Here is a 16,709-nt window from a genome sequence, read left to right on the forward strand (position 1 = left end):
AGGCTGCTGCTGCTGCTGCTAAGTCACTTCAGTCGTATCCGACTCTGTGCGACCCCATAGATGGCAGCCCACCAGGCTCCACCATCCCTGGGATTCTCCAGGCAAGAACACTGGAGTGGGTTGCCATTTCCTTCTCCAACTAGCTGATTTCAAAATTATTAGAGAAAAGATTAAAAATCAAAACCACAAAGAGGAGAAAGACCCAAATGTGGCCAAGGGGACTAATGTGATTATGTGAATGACTATTAAATCTGTCTTTGAGCTTCTTGGAAGCAAGAAGCAAAGTGTGGGGAGATGAAGGGTTACATGCTTCTCTATATAATACAGAGTCTCTGTGGTCAAAGGAAATAAATTTTTTCTCTTTATATTCCATTCCAGGAGTAATTTCTCATGTGGGGTTTTATACAAGGACATTGCATAACAAAATGAATAAAGTTTTCAAAAACCAGGTGCAGCAGAAGACAGATAAATAATTGTCCTGTGTAATGTGTTTGTCCATTCAGCAATCATTCAATAAACACTGAGCACCTACCATGCCTTGGCTGCTGAGATGCAAAACACATGCAAAAAGATAATTATCCTGCAGTGTAATCAACTGTAATGGAGGTATCCTTGATGCTTTGGGAGTACCCAAGTGGGATGATACCCTGCAAATATGCAAAGACATGAAGGCTAATGTTGCATCTGAGTACTGAATTGTCACCTCTCAGCAGGGCAGGACAGGACTCAAAGGTGACAGCCAGCTTGACAGGAACCTGGAGGGCCAGCAGGATTCGATTCAGTATCGAAGGAACAGAGGCCAAACAGAGATGGCAGGAGCTGGGAACAGGGTAGTTACAGGAGTACACACGGGAGTCGGTGGGTAGGCTCCAGCAGGGGCCATCCTGGGGCTACTGCTGAGGAAGAGCCACAGCCTGATGGGGGAGGGGGCAGAGGGAGAGACGCGAGGGGAACTCCAGTGAGTCAGCCCAGAGGACAGATCCCACTACCTGGATGAATGGACTCAAAACGAGTTCAGTTGGCAACCAGGTGAATTTTAAGGATCCACAGAGTGTCCAGGGGGTGAAGTCTAATACAAAGTTATTCCTGTAGGTGAACAGTAGAATATCAAAACAAAAACTGGTGAGGGTGGTGCTGTGCAAGAATCTGCTGATGGACCCAGAGCATTTGGGAACTAAGATACTCCCCGCTGGGACAGAACTGAGATCGGAGGATGAGGACCGAATAAAGGGTGTATACTATGGGCTATCCTTGGTATGTCACTTTTCCACTTTTTTTTTATTCTTTAGACCTGTATGTGTTTGTTATTGGCTGTATGGCACGTAGGATCCTAGCTCCCGGACAAGGGACTGAACTGGAATCCCCTGCATTAGAAGCATGGAGTCCTAGCCACTGGGCAGCCAGGGACTTCCCTTTCGACCTGTATTTAGAAGATGATTTGGGCTCAGGCTCTCTGATGTCATTCTGGGAGGAGAAAATTTTTTGAAGCTTCTTCACTGAATCTTCTGCTTACTCTGAGGGTTAGTCATTCAGTCGTGTCTGACTCTTTGTGACCCCATGGACTTTAGCCTCCCAGGCTCCTCTGTCTGTGGGATTCCAGGCAAGAATACTGGAGTGGGTTGCCATTCCCTTCTCCAGGGGATCTTCCTGACCCAGGGATTGAACCCAGGTCTCCAGCATTGCAGGAAGATTCTTTACTGTATAAGCCGCCAGGGAAGCCCTACTCTGAGCTGAACAAATGTCCAGTTCAGATGAGTTCTCCCAATTACCCTGAGGATTCATGAACTTATTTGTTGACTGTATTCACATACAGGTGTGCCTATGTATGATGAAGTATTCCCATTGATTTACAGAAACAGAGTAATTGTCTTTCATGGTGACAACTGGAATTTGTTGAATACTTACTACATGCTGGAATCTGGCACTTGGACAAAGAGAGGAATAAGTTGGATGTGGTCCAGGGGGCTTACCCTGGAGGAGTTCGTACTCCTGGGATGAACTCCTGGGTTCAGTTTAATTTTCTTTAAAGTGGGCCTAGCACAGGGACTTCCCTGGCAGTCAGGTAGTTAAGACTTCGCCTTCCAGTGCAAGGGGTACAGGTTTGATCCCTGGTCTTGGAGCTAAGATTGCACATGCCTCACAGCCAAAAAACCAAAACATAAAACAGAAGCAATATTGTAACAAATTCAATGAAGACTTTAAAAATGGTCCACATCAAAACAGGAATCTTAAAAAAATGGACACAGCACCTACCTCTGGAGCTGTTTTCCAGACAAAGTGCTCAGAACCATGCCTAACACACTGTAAGTGCTGCCATTAAAAAAAAAAGTCTATTCAGAACCACCCTATGAGCCAGAAATTCCACTCCTGGGCATATATCAGGAAAAAAGCACACTAATTCAAAAAGATACACCCCAGTGTTCATAACAGCATAATTATTTACAATTGCCAAAATATGGAAGCAGCCTAAGTGTCCGTCAACAAATGAATGTGAAGTTGGAGGTAGATGCCCACTCCTCCCAGGGTGAGCAGTGGGAGTTCATTCCCTGTGGACAGAAACTCCAAAATATCAACAGGACAATCCAGAGAGGAGGCTGAGCCCTGCCTAGATAAGAAAGAAGAGATCACATATTTGTCTAAGTCAAGAACTTCCTGACTAGAAAGGTTCTTGGAGGTCAAAGGGAAGTGATGCCAAACAACCCACAGGCCCCTTTGCTGGACTCTATCTTGGCTGAGAGTTGCATGCACACACGTGGAAGGATCCTGTGCTGTGCTTAGCTGCTCAGTCGTGTCCTACTCTTTGTGACCCCATGGACTGTTGCCGGCTCCTAGAGGATCCTGAGATATACCAAATACAGACTCAGAACCAGGCAAATCAAAATGATTGGCCCAAGGAAACCTGGAAGAAATGCCCCATAAAAGCTATTTAAACTGCTGCAAGAGAGCGACTCTCTGAGGCTGGCCCTGTATCTATCCACGTGTACTGTACTCTTTTTCCTCCTAGTAAACACTGTTTGTTTCACTACTTTCCATCCTTGTGGGAATTCTTTTCTGCAAAGCTGAAGGGCCGGGGCCTTGTCACTGACTACTGGTCTAGTAGCTAGTGGTCAGGATTAGATCCCAAACTAGTGGCTAGGATTTGGTGCTCTCACTGTCATGGCCCCACCTCAATCTCTGGCCAGGAACTGAACCTCACTTCAAGGCCCTGCAGGCTGAGGCCACCCGAGATCATATTGATTAAGAAAATGAGGTCCATTGTAATAGCTATAAATACCCACAATGGAATATGACTCAGCCATAAAAAAAGAATGAAAATTTGCCATTTAAAGCAACAAGGATGGACTTGGAGGGCATTATGCTAAGTGAAATAAGTCAGAAAGAGAAAGACAAATACTGTATGATACCACTTATATGTTGGAATCTAAAAAATACAACAAACTAGTGAATATAACAAAAAAGAAGCAGACACAGATATACAGAACAAACTAGTGTTTGTTTGCGGGGAGAGGGAGGGGCAAGATGGGGGAGGAGATTATACATAGTAACAGATAAGGATATATTGTACAACACAGGGAATATAGTCAGTATTTTATAATAACTGTAAATGGTTATAACATGTAACACATACATGTTATATATATATATAACATATAACCATTTACATGTAAATAACATGTAAATGGTGCATGTACACTAAATAGTTTCAATCATGTCCGATTCTTTATGACCCTATGGTCTGTAGCCCACCAGGCTCCTCTGTCCATGGGATTCTTCTGGAGTGGGTTGCCATGCCCTCCTCCAGGGGATCTTCCCGACCAGGGATCAAACCAGCATCTCTATATGTCTCCTGCATTGGCAGGCGGGTTCTTTACCACTGGCGCCACCCAGGAAGCCCAAGTAAATGCAATATAACCTTTAAATATTGTGAATCACTATATTGTATACATCTATAGGAGAAGGCAATGGCACCCCACTCCAGTACTCTTGCCTGGAAAATCCCGTGGATGGAGGAGCCTGGAGGGCTGCAGTCCATGGTGTCGCTGAGGGTCAGACACAACTGAGCGACTTCACTTTCACTTTTCATTTTCATGCATTGGAGAAGGAAATGGCAACCCACTCCGTGTTCTTGCCTGGAGAATCCCAGGGACAGGGGAGCCTGGTGGGCTGCCAACTATGGGGTCGCACAGAGTCGGACATGACTGAAGTGACTTAGCAGCAGCAGCAGCAGCATAGTTTGTATAATATTCTACAGCAACTATATTTCAATAAAATTTTCATCATTAATCAGTATTTTAAATCAGTATTCATAGTTGTTTATATTTACCTAAAGGAACTCTGGAAGGATACACAGGAAACCAACACAAGCAGTTGCCTCTGGGTACGTGTTGGGGGAGTGGGGAGTGAAATGTGGCTTCTGCCTTGAATCCATCTCAAGAAAGTAGAAGAGAGGGGGTTGTTCTTCACTTGGGCCAAGTTCACACAAGCTTGAAGGAATGGGGTCATAAAGGACTTAATGTGCATTTCTATCACCAGAAAGAGCAGCTCTGACTGGACCACAGAGGCCCTGACCTCTTACAGAAGCAGAGGTAGCGCTAGTTTTTAATTATCACAGGAGTGGTGGAGACGGTTGCTGTTGAGGGCTCGCCCCATCCTGCACCAGAGACAGCTCAGAGCCCTGGAGCCCTCAGGGGGCCTGAGGGCCACGCGACAAAGTGGCTGAGCCTCTGGTAGGCTGTGGGGGCCAGGGCCCTTCTGGAGGAAAAGCCAGGTCTGACAAACGTTTTTGTGTAGATGCTGCAAACCCAAAATGGGTTGCCTCGAACCGCTGTCAGCATGAAACCTGGGTGGGACTGCCACTCAGAGGGATCTGAGGAGGCTTCTTATTTAGTGTGTGTGTATGTGTCTGTGTGTGTAAGAGACAAAAGCAGGAGGCATAGGACAGCTCGCACAGGAGAAAAGTGAATTACTGCCCTTCCTTTTCCCAGGACCCTTCTCTCACCCACTGATTCCCCTGCCGCTCCATGGAGCTCTGTTTATTCTTTCAGGGAGGAACCTGACCCCAGCAGGAAGTCCTAGTATTCCTCTCTTCCTCTCTACCCATCTCTTCCTTTCCTCTCCTTCCCCCTCCATCTCCCACCCTCCTGCTGGGCCTGCCCACAGGATCTGCCAGTGTGTAGAAGGTGCTCAGGGTTTAGGGAGCCCCAGAGTCGGACACAACTGAAGCGGCTTAGCAGCAGCAGCAGCAACAGCATGGGATGGTGAGGACCAGGGCGGGCCTCGGTGGGATGTTCTGACCAGCTGGGCTGGGTGGTACTGGCACCTGTGAGGCTGTAGCAGCAGGGGGCGCTGTGCCCCTGACCAGAACCAGGCAGAAGGGGTGGGGTGGAGGAGCTTTCTTGCCCAATCTCTCCCCTTCCATCCTCCTCCCTGCCCCGCTGGCAACCAGAGGGTAAGAAAGAGAGTCCCTTGATGCAAGCCATGAAGGTCAGCTCCCCAGGCAGAGAGAGGGGTGGAGGGTGGATCTGGAGGATCACGTAGAGAGCGACCAGCCTGCTTCTCCGGCTGGGACAGCCCAGTCAGATGGTTCCACCAGTCACTGACATCCTCAGTCCCTTTCTCCCTTGCCCAACATTAAATTTGCCCAACCATTTGCCTTCTGTTTTCCTGCTTCCAAGGTGGCTGGAGAATGTCATACACTTGGACAGGCTTGTGGCAGTTGCCCTTGGCTGAGCCGCTGGTGTTGGAAGCTTGGCAGTTCTCTCGCTCATTGCCCTGAAGCCCCAGCCCTGCCTACTTGTATTTCACTCAGCTTCCCTTCCCTCCTCTTTGACCCTCCCTTCTCCCCTTCCCTCTGGTCTTGGAGAAACTGGGTCTCTACTCTCCAGGGCTCTTCCTCCCCTCTGCATTGGGCACCCTCGGCTGGCCCTCAAGGATGCTGAGACAGCAGTCTTTTTCTCACACGGTGCCTCTGTGCACTCAATCTGTCTGCTCGGGCAAGCTGCCTCTTCCCCTTGTCTGCATCATCAGCAACCACTTGCATGTGTTCTCACCCAACCGGCCTTCTGACTGCACCGTGCCCTGAAACTGTCACCCTGTAGGCCTCCTATATGCCAAGCCCCAGCCTCTCTTTACAATCTTGTTTTGATAAGACACCTTGTTGTTAACCCTTCTCCTTGCCTCCCCAAATTAAGCTTCCTCGACCTTGCCTTTCAGCCTCTTGGCTTTTCTCCCTCTGCTGGAGGTTGGATCTCAGCTCCATTTCCATCACTCAAGTCCCACTGGAGCCTTCTGCTTCCAGCCAACTCTCCCCAGCTAACCTGTCCATCCCAATATGCACCTCATGATTCTTTAGGGCCTGCAAAATCAAGTTATCCAGACTCACCTTTCTCCTCCAAGTGTCCCCTTCCTCTCCTTGTCTTCTCTGCTAACATACCTTCAGGGACTCCCCTTCTCCCAGATAAATGAAGGCCAAATACCCTTGCAAGTCTTTGGCATTCCAACCACAACTTATTCTTTGCTGTTTTTCCAAAGGCCTCTCTGCTTTTTCCCTTTGGAGATTTTAAGACCAGTCCTGACACCTGCCTCCTGGGGTGGGAAGTTAATCGTTCTCCCCATCATGTATTCTCACAGCACTTTAGACAAATTCTAAGGAGCTGGGTTTGGATCCGGTGTTTTTATTAGCTCTGTGACTGTGGCCAAATAGCTTAACCTCTCTGAACCTCTGTAAGGTGATAATCTGAGTCCAGAAATAACCCTATACGTTAGTGGTCAATATTCAACAGGGCACAAAGACAACGGGAAAAATAGTTTTCAACAAATAGGAAATGTCCAGAATAGGCAAATTCGTAGACAGAAAGTAGATTAGTGGTTGTCAGGAGCAGGTGGGAAAGAGAAGAGGGGGTGAATGCTAATGGGTACTGGCTTTTGAGAATGTTCTGGAATTAGTGATAATGATTGCAAAACTTTGTGCATTTACTAGAAACCACTGAATTGTACACTTCGAGAATGAATTTTACAGTATATAAATTATATCTGAATTTTTAGAAATTAAGTACACAAAGAAAGAGAAAGGTCCATTTCACAGGGTAGTTGTGACAGTCAACTGATGCCAAGTATGGGAGTGCCTGTGCTGCCTTTAATGCTGAAAGGGTGGCTGTGTATTCACCTTTCTCTCCCACTAGAGCGTCAGCTAGGCTTCTCAGGTGGCTCAGTGGTAAAGAATCTGCCTGCAATGCAGGAGACCCGGGTTCGATCCCTGGGTCAGGAAGATCCCCTGGAGAAGGAAATGGCAACCCATTCCAGTATTCTTGCCTGGAGAATTCCATGGATAGAGGAGCCTGATAGGTTACAGGCCATGGGGTCACAAAGAAGATACAATTTAGCTCCTAAACAACCACCCACCCTCAGAGAACAGGTTCCCAGTGACAAAGCTAGAAGATGAAGCCAACATTACAAGTCCAGTCAGCCCGACTGTTTTCCCCATACCGACTGTCATCACTGCATTAGGGATCGACAATCTCAGTGTACAAAAGCAAGGGGATAGGAAGCTAATATCAACAGATAGCTATTTCTGACATAAAAATTATCCACACTTCCCCCAAAAACACAGGAAAAAAATAAGACCAGCCAACTATGGGAGGAGAAGCCAATGTAATGGCTAGTCTTTACTGGAAAGAAGAAATTCCACATCATATTCTGAGTGCATTAGTGCAGTGGCTCAGTGGGCCAGCTGGTGTGGCACCAGCTTGTAATGGGTTCCACAGCTGGGGCATCGCTGGGCCTCGCCTTTGTGCAGCCAGAACCAGATGACAGTACTGTTGTCTTCTTCACCTGAAAGAAAAAAGGTAGCTGAAAGCCATGCAGCCTAGAAGAAGGACTTTCACCGTTAACCTACTGCCCTCAGACACCTCTGAGATGCAAATAGTTATGGTTGACACCTTAAGGTCAGTTCAAGCTGATCCCATTTTTCAGATGAAGGAATTGAGGCCAAGTTTACCTCTGAGTAAACTGACCTCTGACCAGTTCCTTATTAGGTCCTCACAGTTTCCTGCCTGTGTAGAACCCCAAAGCCGGGTCCGTTTTGGCATGTACAGCTAGTGCCTGACGTGGTGTCTGGCAAAGAGAAAGTACGGTATTTTCTAGATGAATATTTCTGCACGCCACCTCTCCACTGAGGCAGTATTATTCATGTTCCAGGCCTCTTTACAGTGAGGGTGACCTACTTTGGCAAAAGGGCCTGAGGGTCAAAACCTTTAAAACATTTATCCGTATCTTTACACATATACACTCATGGACAACAGATGTGAAAAAACTAGTAGACATCTTCCATACTAAACAGATATTAAATTAAACAAATGGGTGAGACTTCCTGGTGGTCTAGTGGCTAAGACTCCATGCTCCCAATGCAGGGGGCCTGGGTTCCATCCTTGGTCACGAAACTGGATCCTGTATGCTGCAACTGAAAGATCTCACTTCGGTAACAAAGATCCCGAGGGTCACAACTAAGACCTGGCAGAGCCAAATAAGTAAATATTAAAAATAAGTAAATACATAAACAGAGACTTCCCAGGTGGTTCAGTGGTTAAGATTCTGTGCTTTCAATGCAGGGGCCGTGGGTTCCATCCCTGGTTGGGGAACTATGATCCCACATTCTAAACAGCCAAAAAATAAATCAGCAAACAAACAAAAGGGTAAGAAAATAGTAGAGAAGCACTTACAGATGCAGCCCACTATCCGCTTGTTGGTGATGGAGGGGACTAAATTAGGGTCCTCCTTGGTACCTGAGGTTGCCTTTGGGGCAAGTATATTGTATGGGTCCTGAAAAAAACAAAATAAAGGGTCTATTATGCCAAATGATTCCTACCCTCTAGGGACTACCAATACTGTTCCCAAAAGCCAGGTTTCCTGGAGGGAAGGCTCCCCAGAGAGAAGGCTGCTCTGATCCCATCCAAGGCAATGAACTCTCCCAGAAGGCATGGAACATTCTTCTCACCTGTCCCTTGCGAGCAGCCAGCATGACCTCCCTCTCTAGCCCAGTCGCCTGCTCTTCATCAGTAGGAACACCACCTAAAGGAAAATAAAATAATGATGTCGGCGGAAATGATAAAGAGGGAAAACGCACATAAGTCAATTTTTGCTCAGTCTTAGCGGGCCCAGAGGCTCCCACAGTCCACCCATACCCACTGTCCCTTAAGAACCAGTCACGTTACCCAAAAGTGGAACACGGGGTGATCTTATCTTCCTTCAACCACGGAGGCCGATTTTTCTGCCTTTTTTTTTTTTTTTCTAAAAGCAGGTTAATCAGCATCCAACTGGAGACGGGCGCAGGTCTGAAGGGCGGCTTGGCCCCTTCACGCCCCGGTTGCAAACCCTGCCCACCAAGGTCACCCGGCAACTCCGTTTAGGAATTTTTCGCAACCCGGTCACTTTGGTGGTCAGCAGCAGCTGCGGTCGAGAATAACAGGGAGAGGTCCGCAGAGCCTCAGGGCTTTGGGGCCGAGGAGATGAAAGGCCTCCCCCACCCCGGCCTTTGCTGACCTAACACCAACCGCGGGAGGGCAACGGCGCACGTTGCCGGCGAGTACCTCCAGACGCCATAGAGCGCACCACGGAGACTCCATTTGGACCCCGGGCCCTCAGGGCCTGGGAGGCCAAAGCTCCAAATCCACGGAGTAACCTTGACGCCATCACGCCCGCTACAAACACCAGCACTTCCGGGAGCAGGCTCCTGAAACAGAAGGGATTTCCGGGGGAGGGCTTTTTCCCCTTCCGCTTCCTTCCGGCCCAGACTCCGCCTTGTTCACGTGATTTTTCAGGGGCGGGACATCAGGAAAGGCTGCGCCTGTGCACCTCTGCCTCATTGCCCACTCCGTGCAGCCGGCTAGGGGCGGGGCTAGTAACGGTTTCAGTTGTGGGCATCTGGACACCTGCCGTTTGCTAACGCTGAGGTTGGGTGGAACTTGTTTTGCGCCTGTGAGACTCAGTGTCGTCGTCCGAATGGGGCAACCCCACTGTAGTTCATATGCTTTTTGGCTGACAATTGTGCTCGGGCGACGTGGAGGCTGCTGATGGAAGACATGAAGCCAGTGCCCGTCAGGATACTTGCCACACATCAAGTGGTCCCCATTTAGCAGTAGCGTCCCAAAGGCCACAGTATTAATTGTGATGGAGACAAATTGTGAGGCTGGGTCTCCTGGCAGTGTGACAGCCACTGTGAACGTGGGGCCCGACTTATAAGAACTTGGACAGAATCTGCCGGCAGACCTAGCATCATTTTCCTGTAGCTGTGGCTTTGAGGTGGTGAGATCCAGGTCTGAGGCGAGGCTGAGGAAGGGGAAAAAGGTAGGGCCATGTTGTGGGCCCGTCCCAGAACCAACCCTGGAGGAGGGCACGGCAACCCACTCCAGTATTTCTTGCCAGGAGAATCCCATGGACAGAGGAACCTGGTGGGTGGCAGTCCATAGGATCGCACGGTCGGACACGACTGAAGCGACTTAGCACACACAGAACCAAAACCCTTGGTGATGTGAGGTAAAGGGCTGGCTACCTCCGGAGGCTGTTAGCTAAGAAGAGGATAAACAAGATTCCCCCGTGGGAAGCGGAGTTGTTACTGGTAATGGAGTCCCAGAATGTACTAGGACGAGTTCTCCGTTGAAAACTGGAAACATCTTCCATAGCTCCCCCCGCCCCCACTTAACCACGAGCTCGGGTGTGCAAGTTTCTTAGGGTGGGCTTTGTAAATACTGCCTTCCATGGGCTCCTAGACCCTAATTCCCATGGTCAGTATAGCCCTGTCACAGTCTGGCTACATGCAGTGTCTGTTTCCCTACCTGATTTAAAAAACGAAACAACCCTTTAGAGCAGAAATTATGTTCTATTCATCTTTGAATTCTCAGTGTCTTGCAGAGGCTCAGCATGTAAGAGGATCAAGGGAACTTTAGTAAATTTATTTCTTGGAGAGAATCTACAGAATCAGTTTTGTAGGGCTTCCCCTGCCCCAAGGAGATAAACGAGGTAAATTTGGGAGGGTTGAAGTCCCAGGTGTTCCCACCTGCCCTGTGCAGGTTATATTTTCAAAAGGATCAGGTGGAGCATCCCTTCACATGAGCACAGTCTTCATGGGTGCCTCTCCATCAAGGAGAAAAAAACATCTCTAAGACCAAAAATGTCTTGATTCTATTGAAAGGCGAGTTTTGCTTTGAATGACTTGCACCGTTCTATCTCCCTTGCCCCCACACCAAATTAAATTGGAAAAAAAATCCCTTAAGTCCTAGAATGTTTCCCAAGAATTTGATTTGTAACTATGGTGAGATGTTTAATGCTGGGGTGGGGAGAAGCAGTGGTCTAAAAAACAAGCGTTCTGAGTGAAACCCACCAGCCAACTCAGTCACTTTTTGTTTTGGCCACCATTTCCTAATCTGTAAAACTATCACTAGACTAGGTTAGTATTTCCTGAAGTGTATTCCATGGATTCCTGGTTTCAGAAGATGCTCTCAGTTTAAAAGACTTGGTTAAGATAGGGAGGGCTTCCCAGATGGCTCAGTGGTAAAAAATCTGCCTGCCAGTGCAAGAGATGCAGGAGACGAGGGTTTGATCCATAGGTTGGGAAGATCTCCTGGAAGAGGAAATGGCAACCCACTTCAGTATCCTTGCCTGAAAAATTCCGTGGACAGAGGAACCTTGTGGCTATAGTCCATGGGGTCGCACAGAGTCGGACACGACTTAGAGACTGAGCATGCACTTTGTGTGAAAGAGAGGGAAGTTCTGCATTTGATAACTGCCCTTTTGGGGATGAACACACTACTACGTTAAAGACTCTGATTAGACCTGCAGCAGAGAATGCTATTTTCGTTTTTCCACCTTAATTGACCATTCTTTGCCAAGAAACACCTGCTAATTCAACTCTCAGCAGACCAGGGAGAAATTCCCTTCTGATGTGTTACAGTTCTTGATCATAAAATGGTTTATTCAAGCCTATAAAATGGAAATAGAGTTGAGGCTTGTTTCTCTCTCTCACAGTAGGCTTTCCTAATCATAGGAAATGTGAGTCCCTATTCAACTCACAAAAGCACTGGGATTGTTCACTCTAAGCTGGTGAGCTCCAGTGTCAGGGCCAGGCTCCAGGGCATCCCCATCCATCCCCTCCTGCCTCCAGCTCTCATTACCCTCAGTTTACACTCCTGCCCCTAGATCTCTTTCTGAGAAACAGCTTGGCTTGGGCAACAGTCTCCCACTCCTTCCTGCTCCATTGTCTTTGCCATAAGAATAAACTTTTATTTGAGTATTATTTTTTATTTTTATAGGATAATTCTTAGAGGTCAAAATAAATGCTCATTGTAATAAACCAAATGACATATAGGTTTTAAGGAACAAGTTGATAATAGTTTCGTGTTTATCCTTTTTCTTTTCTCTATGCCAGGGTTTCTCAACTTTTGTGCTGTTGACATTTTGGACTGGAAAATTCTTTGCAGGGTGTTGAGGGGGGGAGGTGCTTTCCTGTGTGTATTGCAGGATGTTCAGCATCTACACCATTAGCGCTCCCCAGTGGTGACAACCAAAAATGCCTTCATAGTTCACAGTGAAGTTGCTCAGTCCTGTCCAACTCTTTGCAACCCCATGGACTGTAACCTACCAGGCTCCTCCATCCATGGGATTTTCCAGGCAAGAGTACTGGAGTGGGGTTCCATTTCCAAAAATTCCTTCAGCCATTACCATATGTCCCCTGGAGGGCAATGTTGCCCCTGATTGAGAATCTCTACTCTGTGCTCCTATGGTCATACTCAAGCACATGCACATATTGAGATATTTCTTAAAAATGTACAGACATGTAAATGAACATAAAATAGAAAAATCACTACTATACAAATTATAAGTTGCTTTTTATTTTGTGGGCATCACAGATCAATACAGAGGTCTAACTCATTTTATGTAATTACTACATAGTAGTCCCTACTATCGGAGAAGGCGATGGCACCCCGCTCCAGTACTCTTGCCTGGAAAATCCCATGGATGGAGGAGCCTGGTAGGCGGCAGTCCATGGGGTCGCTAGGAGTCGGACACGACTGAGCGACTTCACTTTCACTTTTCACTTGCATGCATTGGAGAAGGAAATGGCAACCCACTCCAGTGTTCTTGCCTGGAGAATCCCAGGGACCGGGGAGCCTGTTGGGCTGCCGTCTTTGGGGTCGCACAGAGTTGGACACGACTGAAGCAACTTAGTAGCAGCAGCAGCAGTCCCTACTATGAGAGTAATACCTATGAATTTACCTAATAATTTTCTGCTTGATGGATATTCAGATGGTTTATACATTTTTGCCTCTCAAGCAATGCTGCACTGCACATCTCTAGTACATGCAAAGTTGCTTCAGTCATGTCCAACTCTTTTCAACCTTATGGACTGTAGCCCACCAGGCTCCTCTGTCCATGGGGATTCTCCAGGCAAGAATACAAGAGTGGGTTGCCATGCCCTCCTCCAGCGGATCTTCCCAATCCAGAGATCAAAGTCTCTTATTCTCCGGCATTGGCAGGTGGGTTCTTTACCAGTGCCACCACCTGAGAAGCCCAATTATATAGCCATAAATTCTGGAGCCTTCATTTCTGAGGAATAGGGTCAGAATTCTGAGGAATTGTGTGCATCAAGCATAACAATAAGTTCTGTCAAAAATTTTAAAAATTACTGCAAAATATAAAAAATACTACAAACATTTCTGTACAGGGTAACAAATCTATGTGCTTCCAACCAGGTCAAGAGCTTTGATAGTATCTGTACGCCTTTTTTTTTTTTTTAAGAAAGCTTTGAAGAAAATATGACAAAATATTAATAACTTAAAAATCTACATGGTGATTAAAAAAAAAAATTCTGCCAGACTGTGTTCCCAAAAGTTTGGAGCAGTTCCTGCTCCTGCCAGCTGGGTATGTGAGTCCTAGTTCCCAACTCCACATGTGAGCGTTACCCATGCTGTGCCCTGCTGTGTTGTCACTTCAGTCGTGTCAGACTCTTTTCAGTGGTAGCCTGCCAGGCTCCGGGCAAGAACACTGGAGTGGGTTGCCATGCCCTCCTCCACATGTGAGGGGCACCCACCTTTTGCCGAATCTGTCCACTGTTGGATGAAAACTGCGATGCTGCTGGAGTCTGCGTTTCAGTTCCCTGACCTCTAAGAGAGCTGGACTTATTTTCATAAATTTAGTGAGTATTTGCATTTCATCCACATCTTTGTCAAACTAGTTATTTGTGGCCTTGTTGATGACAGCCATTCTGACATGTGTGAGGTGATATCTCATTGTGGTTTTGATTTGCATTTCCCTGATGATTAGTGATGCTGAGCATCTTTTCATGCATCTGTTGGCCATCTATATGTCTTTGGGAAAATGTCTGTTAAGGTCCCCTGCCCATTTTTTAATTGAGTTTTTTTTTTTTAATGTCGAGTTGTATGATTTCTTCAAGTACCTTGGATATTAACCCCTTATTGGATATGCTGCTGCTGCTGCTGCTAAGTCGCTTCAGTCGTGTCCGACTCTGTGTGACCCCAGAGACGGCAGCTCAACAGGTTCCCCCGTCCCTGGGATTCTCCAGGCAAGAACACTGGAGTGGGTTGCCATTTCCTTCTCGAATACATGAAAGTGAAAAGTGAAAGCAAAGTCGTTCAGTCGTGTCCGACTCTTTTCGACCCCATGGACCGCAGCCCACCAGGCTCCTCCATCCATGGGATTTTCCAGGCAAGAGTACGGGAGTGGGGTGCCATTGCCTTCTCCGCTTATTGGATGTATCTTTTGCAAATATCTCCTCCCATTCAGTGGGCTGCTTTTTATTTTGTTGATACAAACCTGTTCCATTGATCTGTATGTCTGTTTTTGTGCCAGTACAATACTGTTTTGATTACTATATCTTTGAAGTATAGATTAAATCAGGGAGCATGATGCCTCTGTCTTTATTCTTTTCATGATTGTTTTGGCTATCAGGGTATTTTGTGGTTCCATAAAAATTCTGGAATTATTTGTTCTAGTTCTGTGAAAAATGCCTCTGGTATTTTGATAGGGATTGCAGTAAGTCTGTAGATTTAAGTACCCCTTCTTTTTCTCTGTCTTTTAAAAATTTTAACCAGTTTTCCCTTAAGAAGAATCTCCATATATTTCCAGACTGCAGTAGCTGAATACTGGTCCCCCAAGGATGTCCAATACTTTGCCCATGTGGTGCAAAGAGCTGACACATTGGAAAAGACCCTGATGCTGGGAAAGATTGAAGGCAGAAGGAGAAGGAGGTGGTGGAGGATGAGATGGTTAGATAGCGTGACCGACTCAATGGACATGTATTTGAGCAAACTCAGGGAGATGGTGAAGGACAAGGGAAGCCTGGTGTGCTGCAGACCATGGGGTTGCAAAGAGTCAGACGCGACTTAGCAACTGAACAACAACAAAAACGACAAAGATGTCCATGTCCGAATTCCAGAATCTGTGAATATGTTAAGTTGAACGGTAAAAGGTTATTAAGGTTGCAGATCCTTAATTCCAGTTAAGGTTGCGTATCAACTGACCTGAAAATAGGGAGAGTATCCTGGATTATCTAGGTGGGCTCAGTAATCACAAGGGAGGCAGAAGAGGGTCAGAAGGAGATGTGACTGTGGAGGAATGTTCAGAGAGATGCAATGTTACTGGTTTAAAGATGGAGGAAGGGGATCACAGGTCAAGGAATGCAATTAACCTCTAGAAGCAGGGAAAAGCAAGGAAAAGATTCTCCCCCAGTCTCCAGAAAGAAACACAAACTTGGTTGTCATAGTGATTTCAGCCCATGAGACCCAGGTCAGACTTCTATAGAACTGTAATGCTTCCATGGCATCAGTAGATCAGTTAACTCCTGTATCCTGGGTTAGTGGGTCTCAAATTTAGCTGCACATTAATTAGAATCACCTGGAGCCAGTACTTTGGCCACCTCATGTGAAGAGTTGACTCATTGGAAAAGACTCTGATGCTGGGAGGGATTGGGGGCAGGAGGAAAAGGGGACGACAGAGGATGAGATGGCTGGATGGCATCACTGACTCGATGGATGTGAGTTTGAGTGAACTCCGGGAGATGGTGATGGACAGGGAGGCCTGGCGTGCTGCGATTCATGGGGTCGCAAAGAGTCGGACACGACTGAGTGACTGAACTCAACTGAACTGAACCGGAGCTCTTTCTGTTCCCAATACCCAGATCGTATCCAGACCATCCAAGCAGAATTTCCAGGGGTGAGATCCAGGCATTATTACTTTAAAGTTCCTCAGGTATTTTCAACATGCAGCCAAGGTAGAGAACCTCCACCTCACGCTAACCAAAAAAGCATGGAGAAGCTCTTTTTCTTCCCTCTTGGTAACTGGGACCCTGGGGTCAGAGAGGAAGTGTAAAACTACCGCCCCCCCCCCAACCCCAACTAAGAATACCAAACGTATACTTTTGGATAGAAATGGGCTCCATTTGAACCTTTGGCCATTTAGTAGCTTAGAAATTGGATCCCATCTCTCCTCACTAGGCAAGAATGCAGATAGCTCTCTCTTTTCATATTTATTATTCATTTTTGGCTGCCCTGGGTCATCATGGCTGCGCACGGCTTTTTCTAGTTGCAGTGTGGGGGCTTCTCATTACAGTGGCTTCTTTTGTGGAGCATGGGCTCTAGGCACACGGGCTTCAATAGTTGCAGCATGCAGCACACTGGCTTAGTTTCTCCATGCCACGTGGA

At 46.9% G+C, this 16,709-nt stretch overlaps 1 protein-coding gene across 1 annotated transcript; it reads right to left on the minus strand.

The window, feature by feature from the left end:
• Nucleotides 1-7,654: 7,654 nt before the first annotated feature.
• COX5B (cytochrome c oxidase subunit 5B) lies at nt 7,655-9,703 on the minus strand. Its single transcript, NM_001034046.2, is given in 4 exon segments — nt 7,655-7,830; nt 8,718-8,817; nt 8,993-9,066; nt 9,585-9,703. Coding segments are annotated over 4 exon segments (390 nt in total). The 5' UTR covers nt 9,688-9,703; the 3' UTR covers nt 7,655-7,717.
• Between the last annotated feature and the right edge of the window lie 7,006 nt (nt 9,704-16,709).

Source organism: Bos taurus, chromosome 11, assembly GCF_002263795.3.
Source record: "Bos taurus isolate L1 Dominette 01449 registration number 42190680 breed Hereford chromosome 11, ARS-UCD2.0, whole genome shotgun sequence".
NCBI lineage: Eukaryota > Metazoa > Chordata > Mammalia > Artiodactyla > Bovidae > Bos > Bos taurus.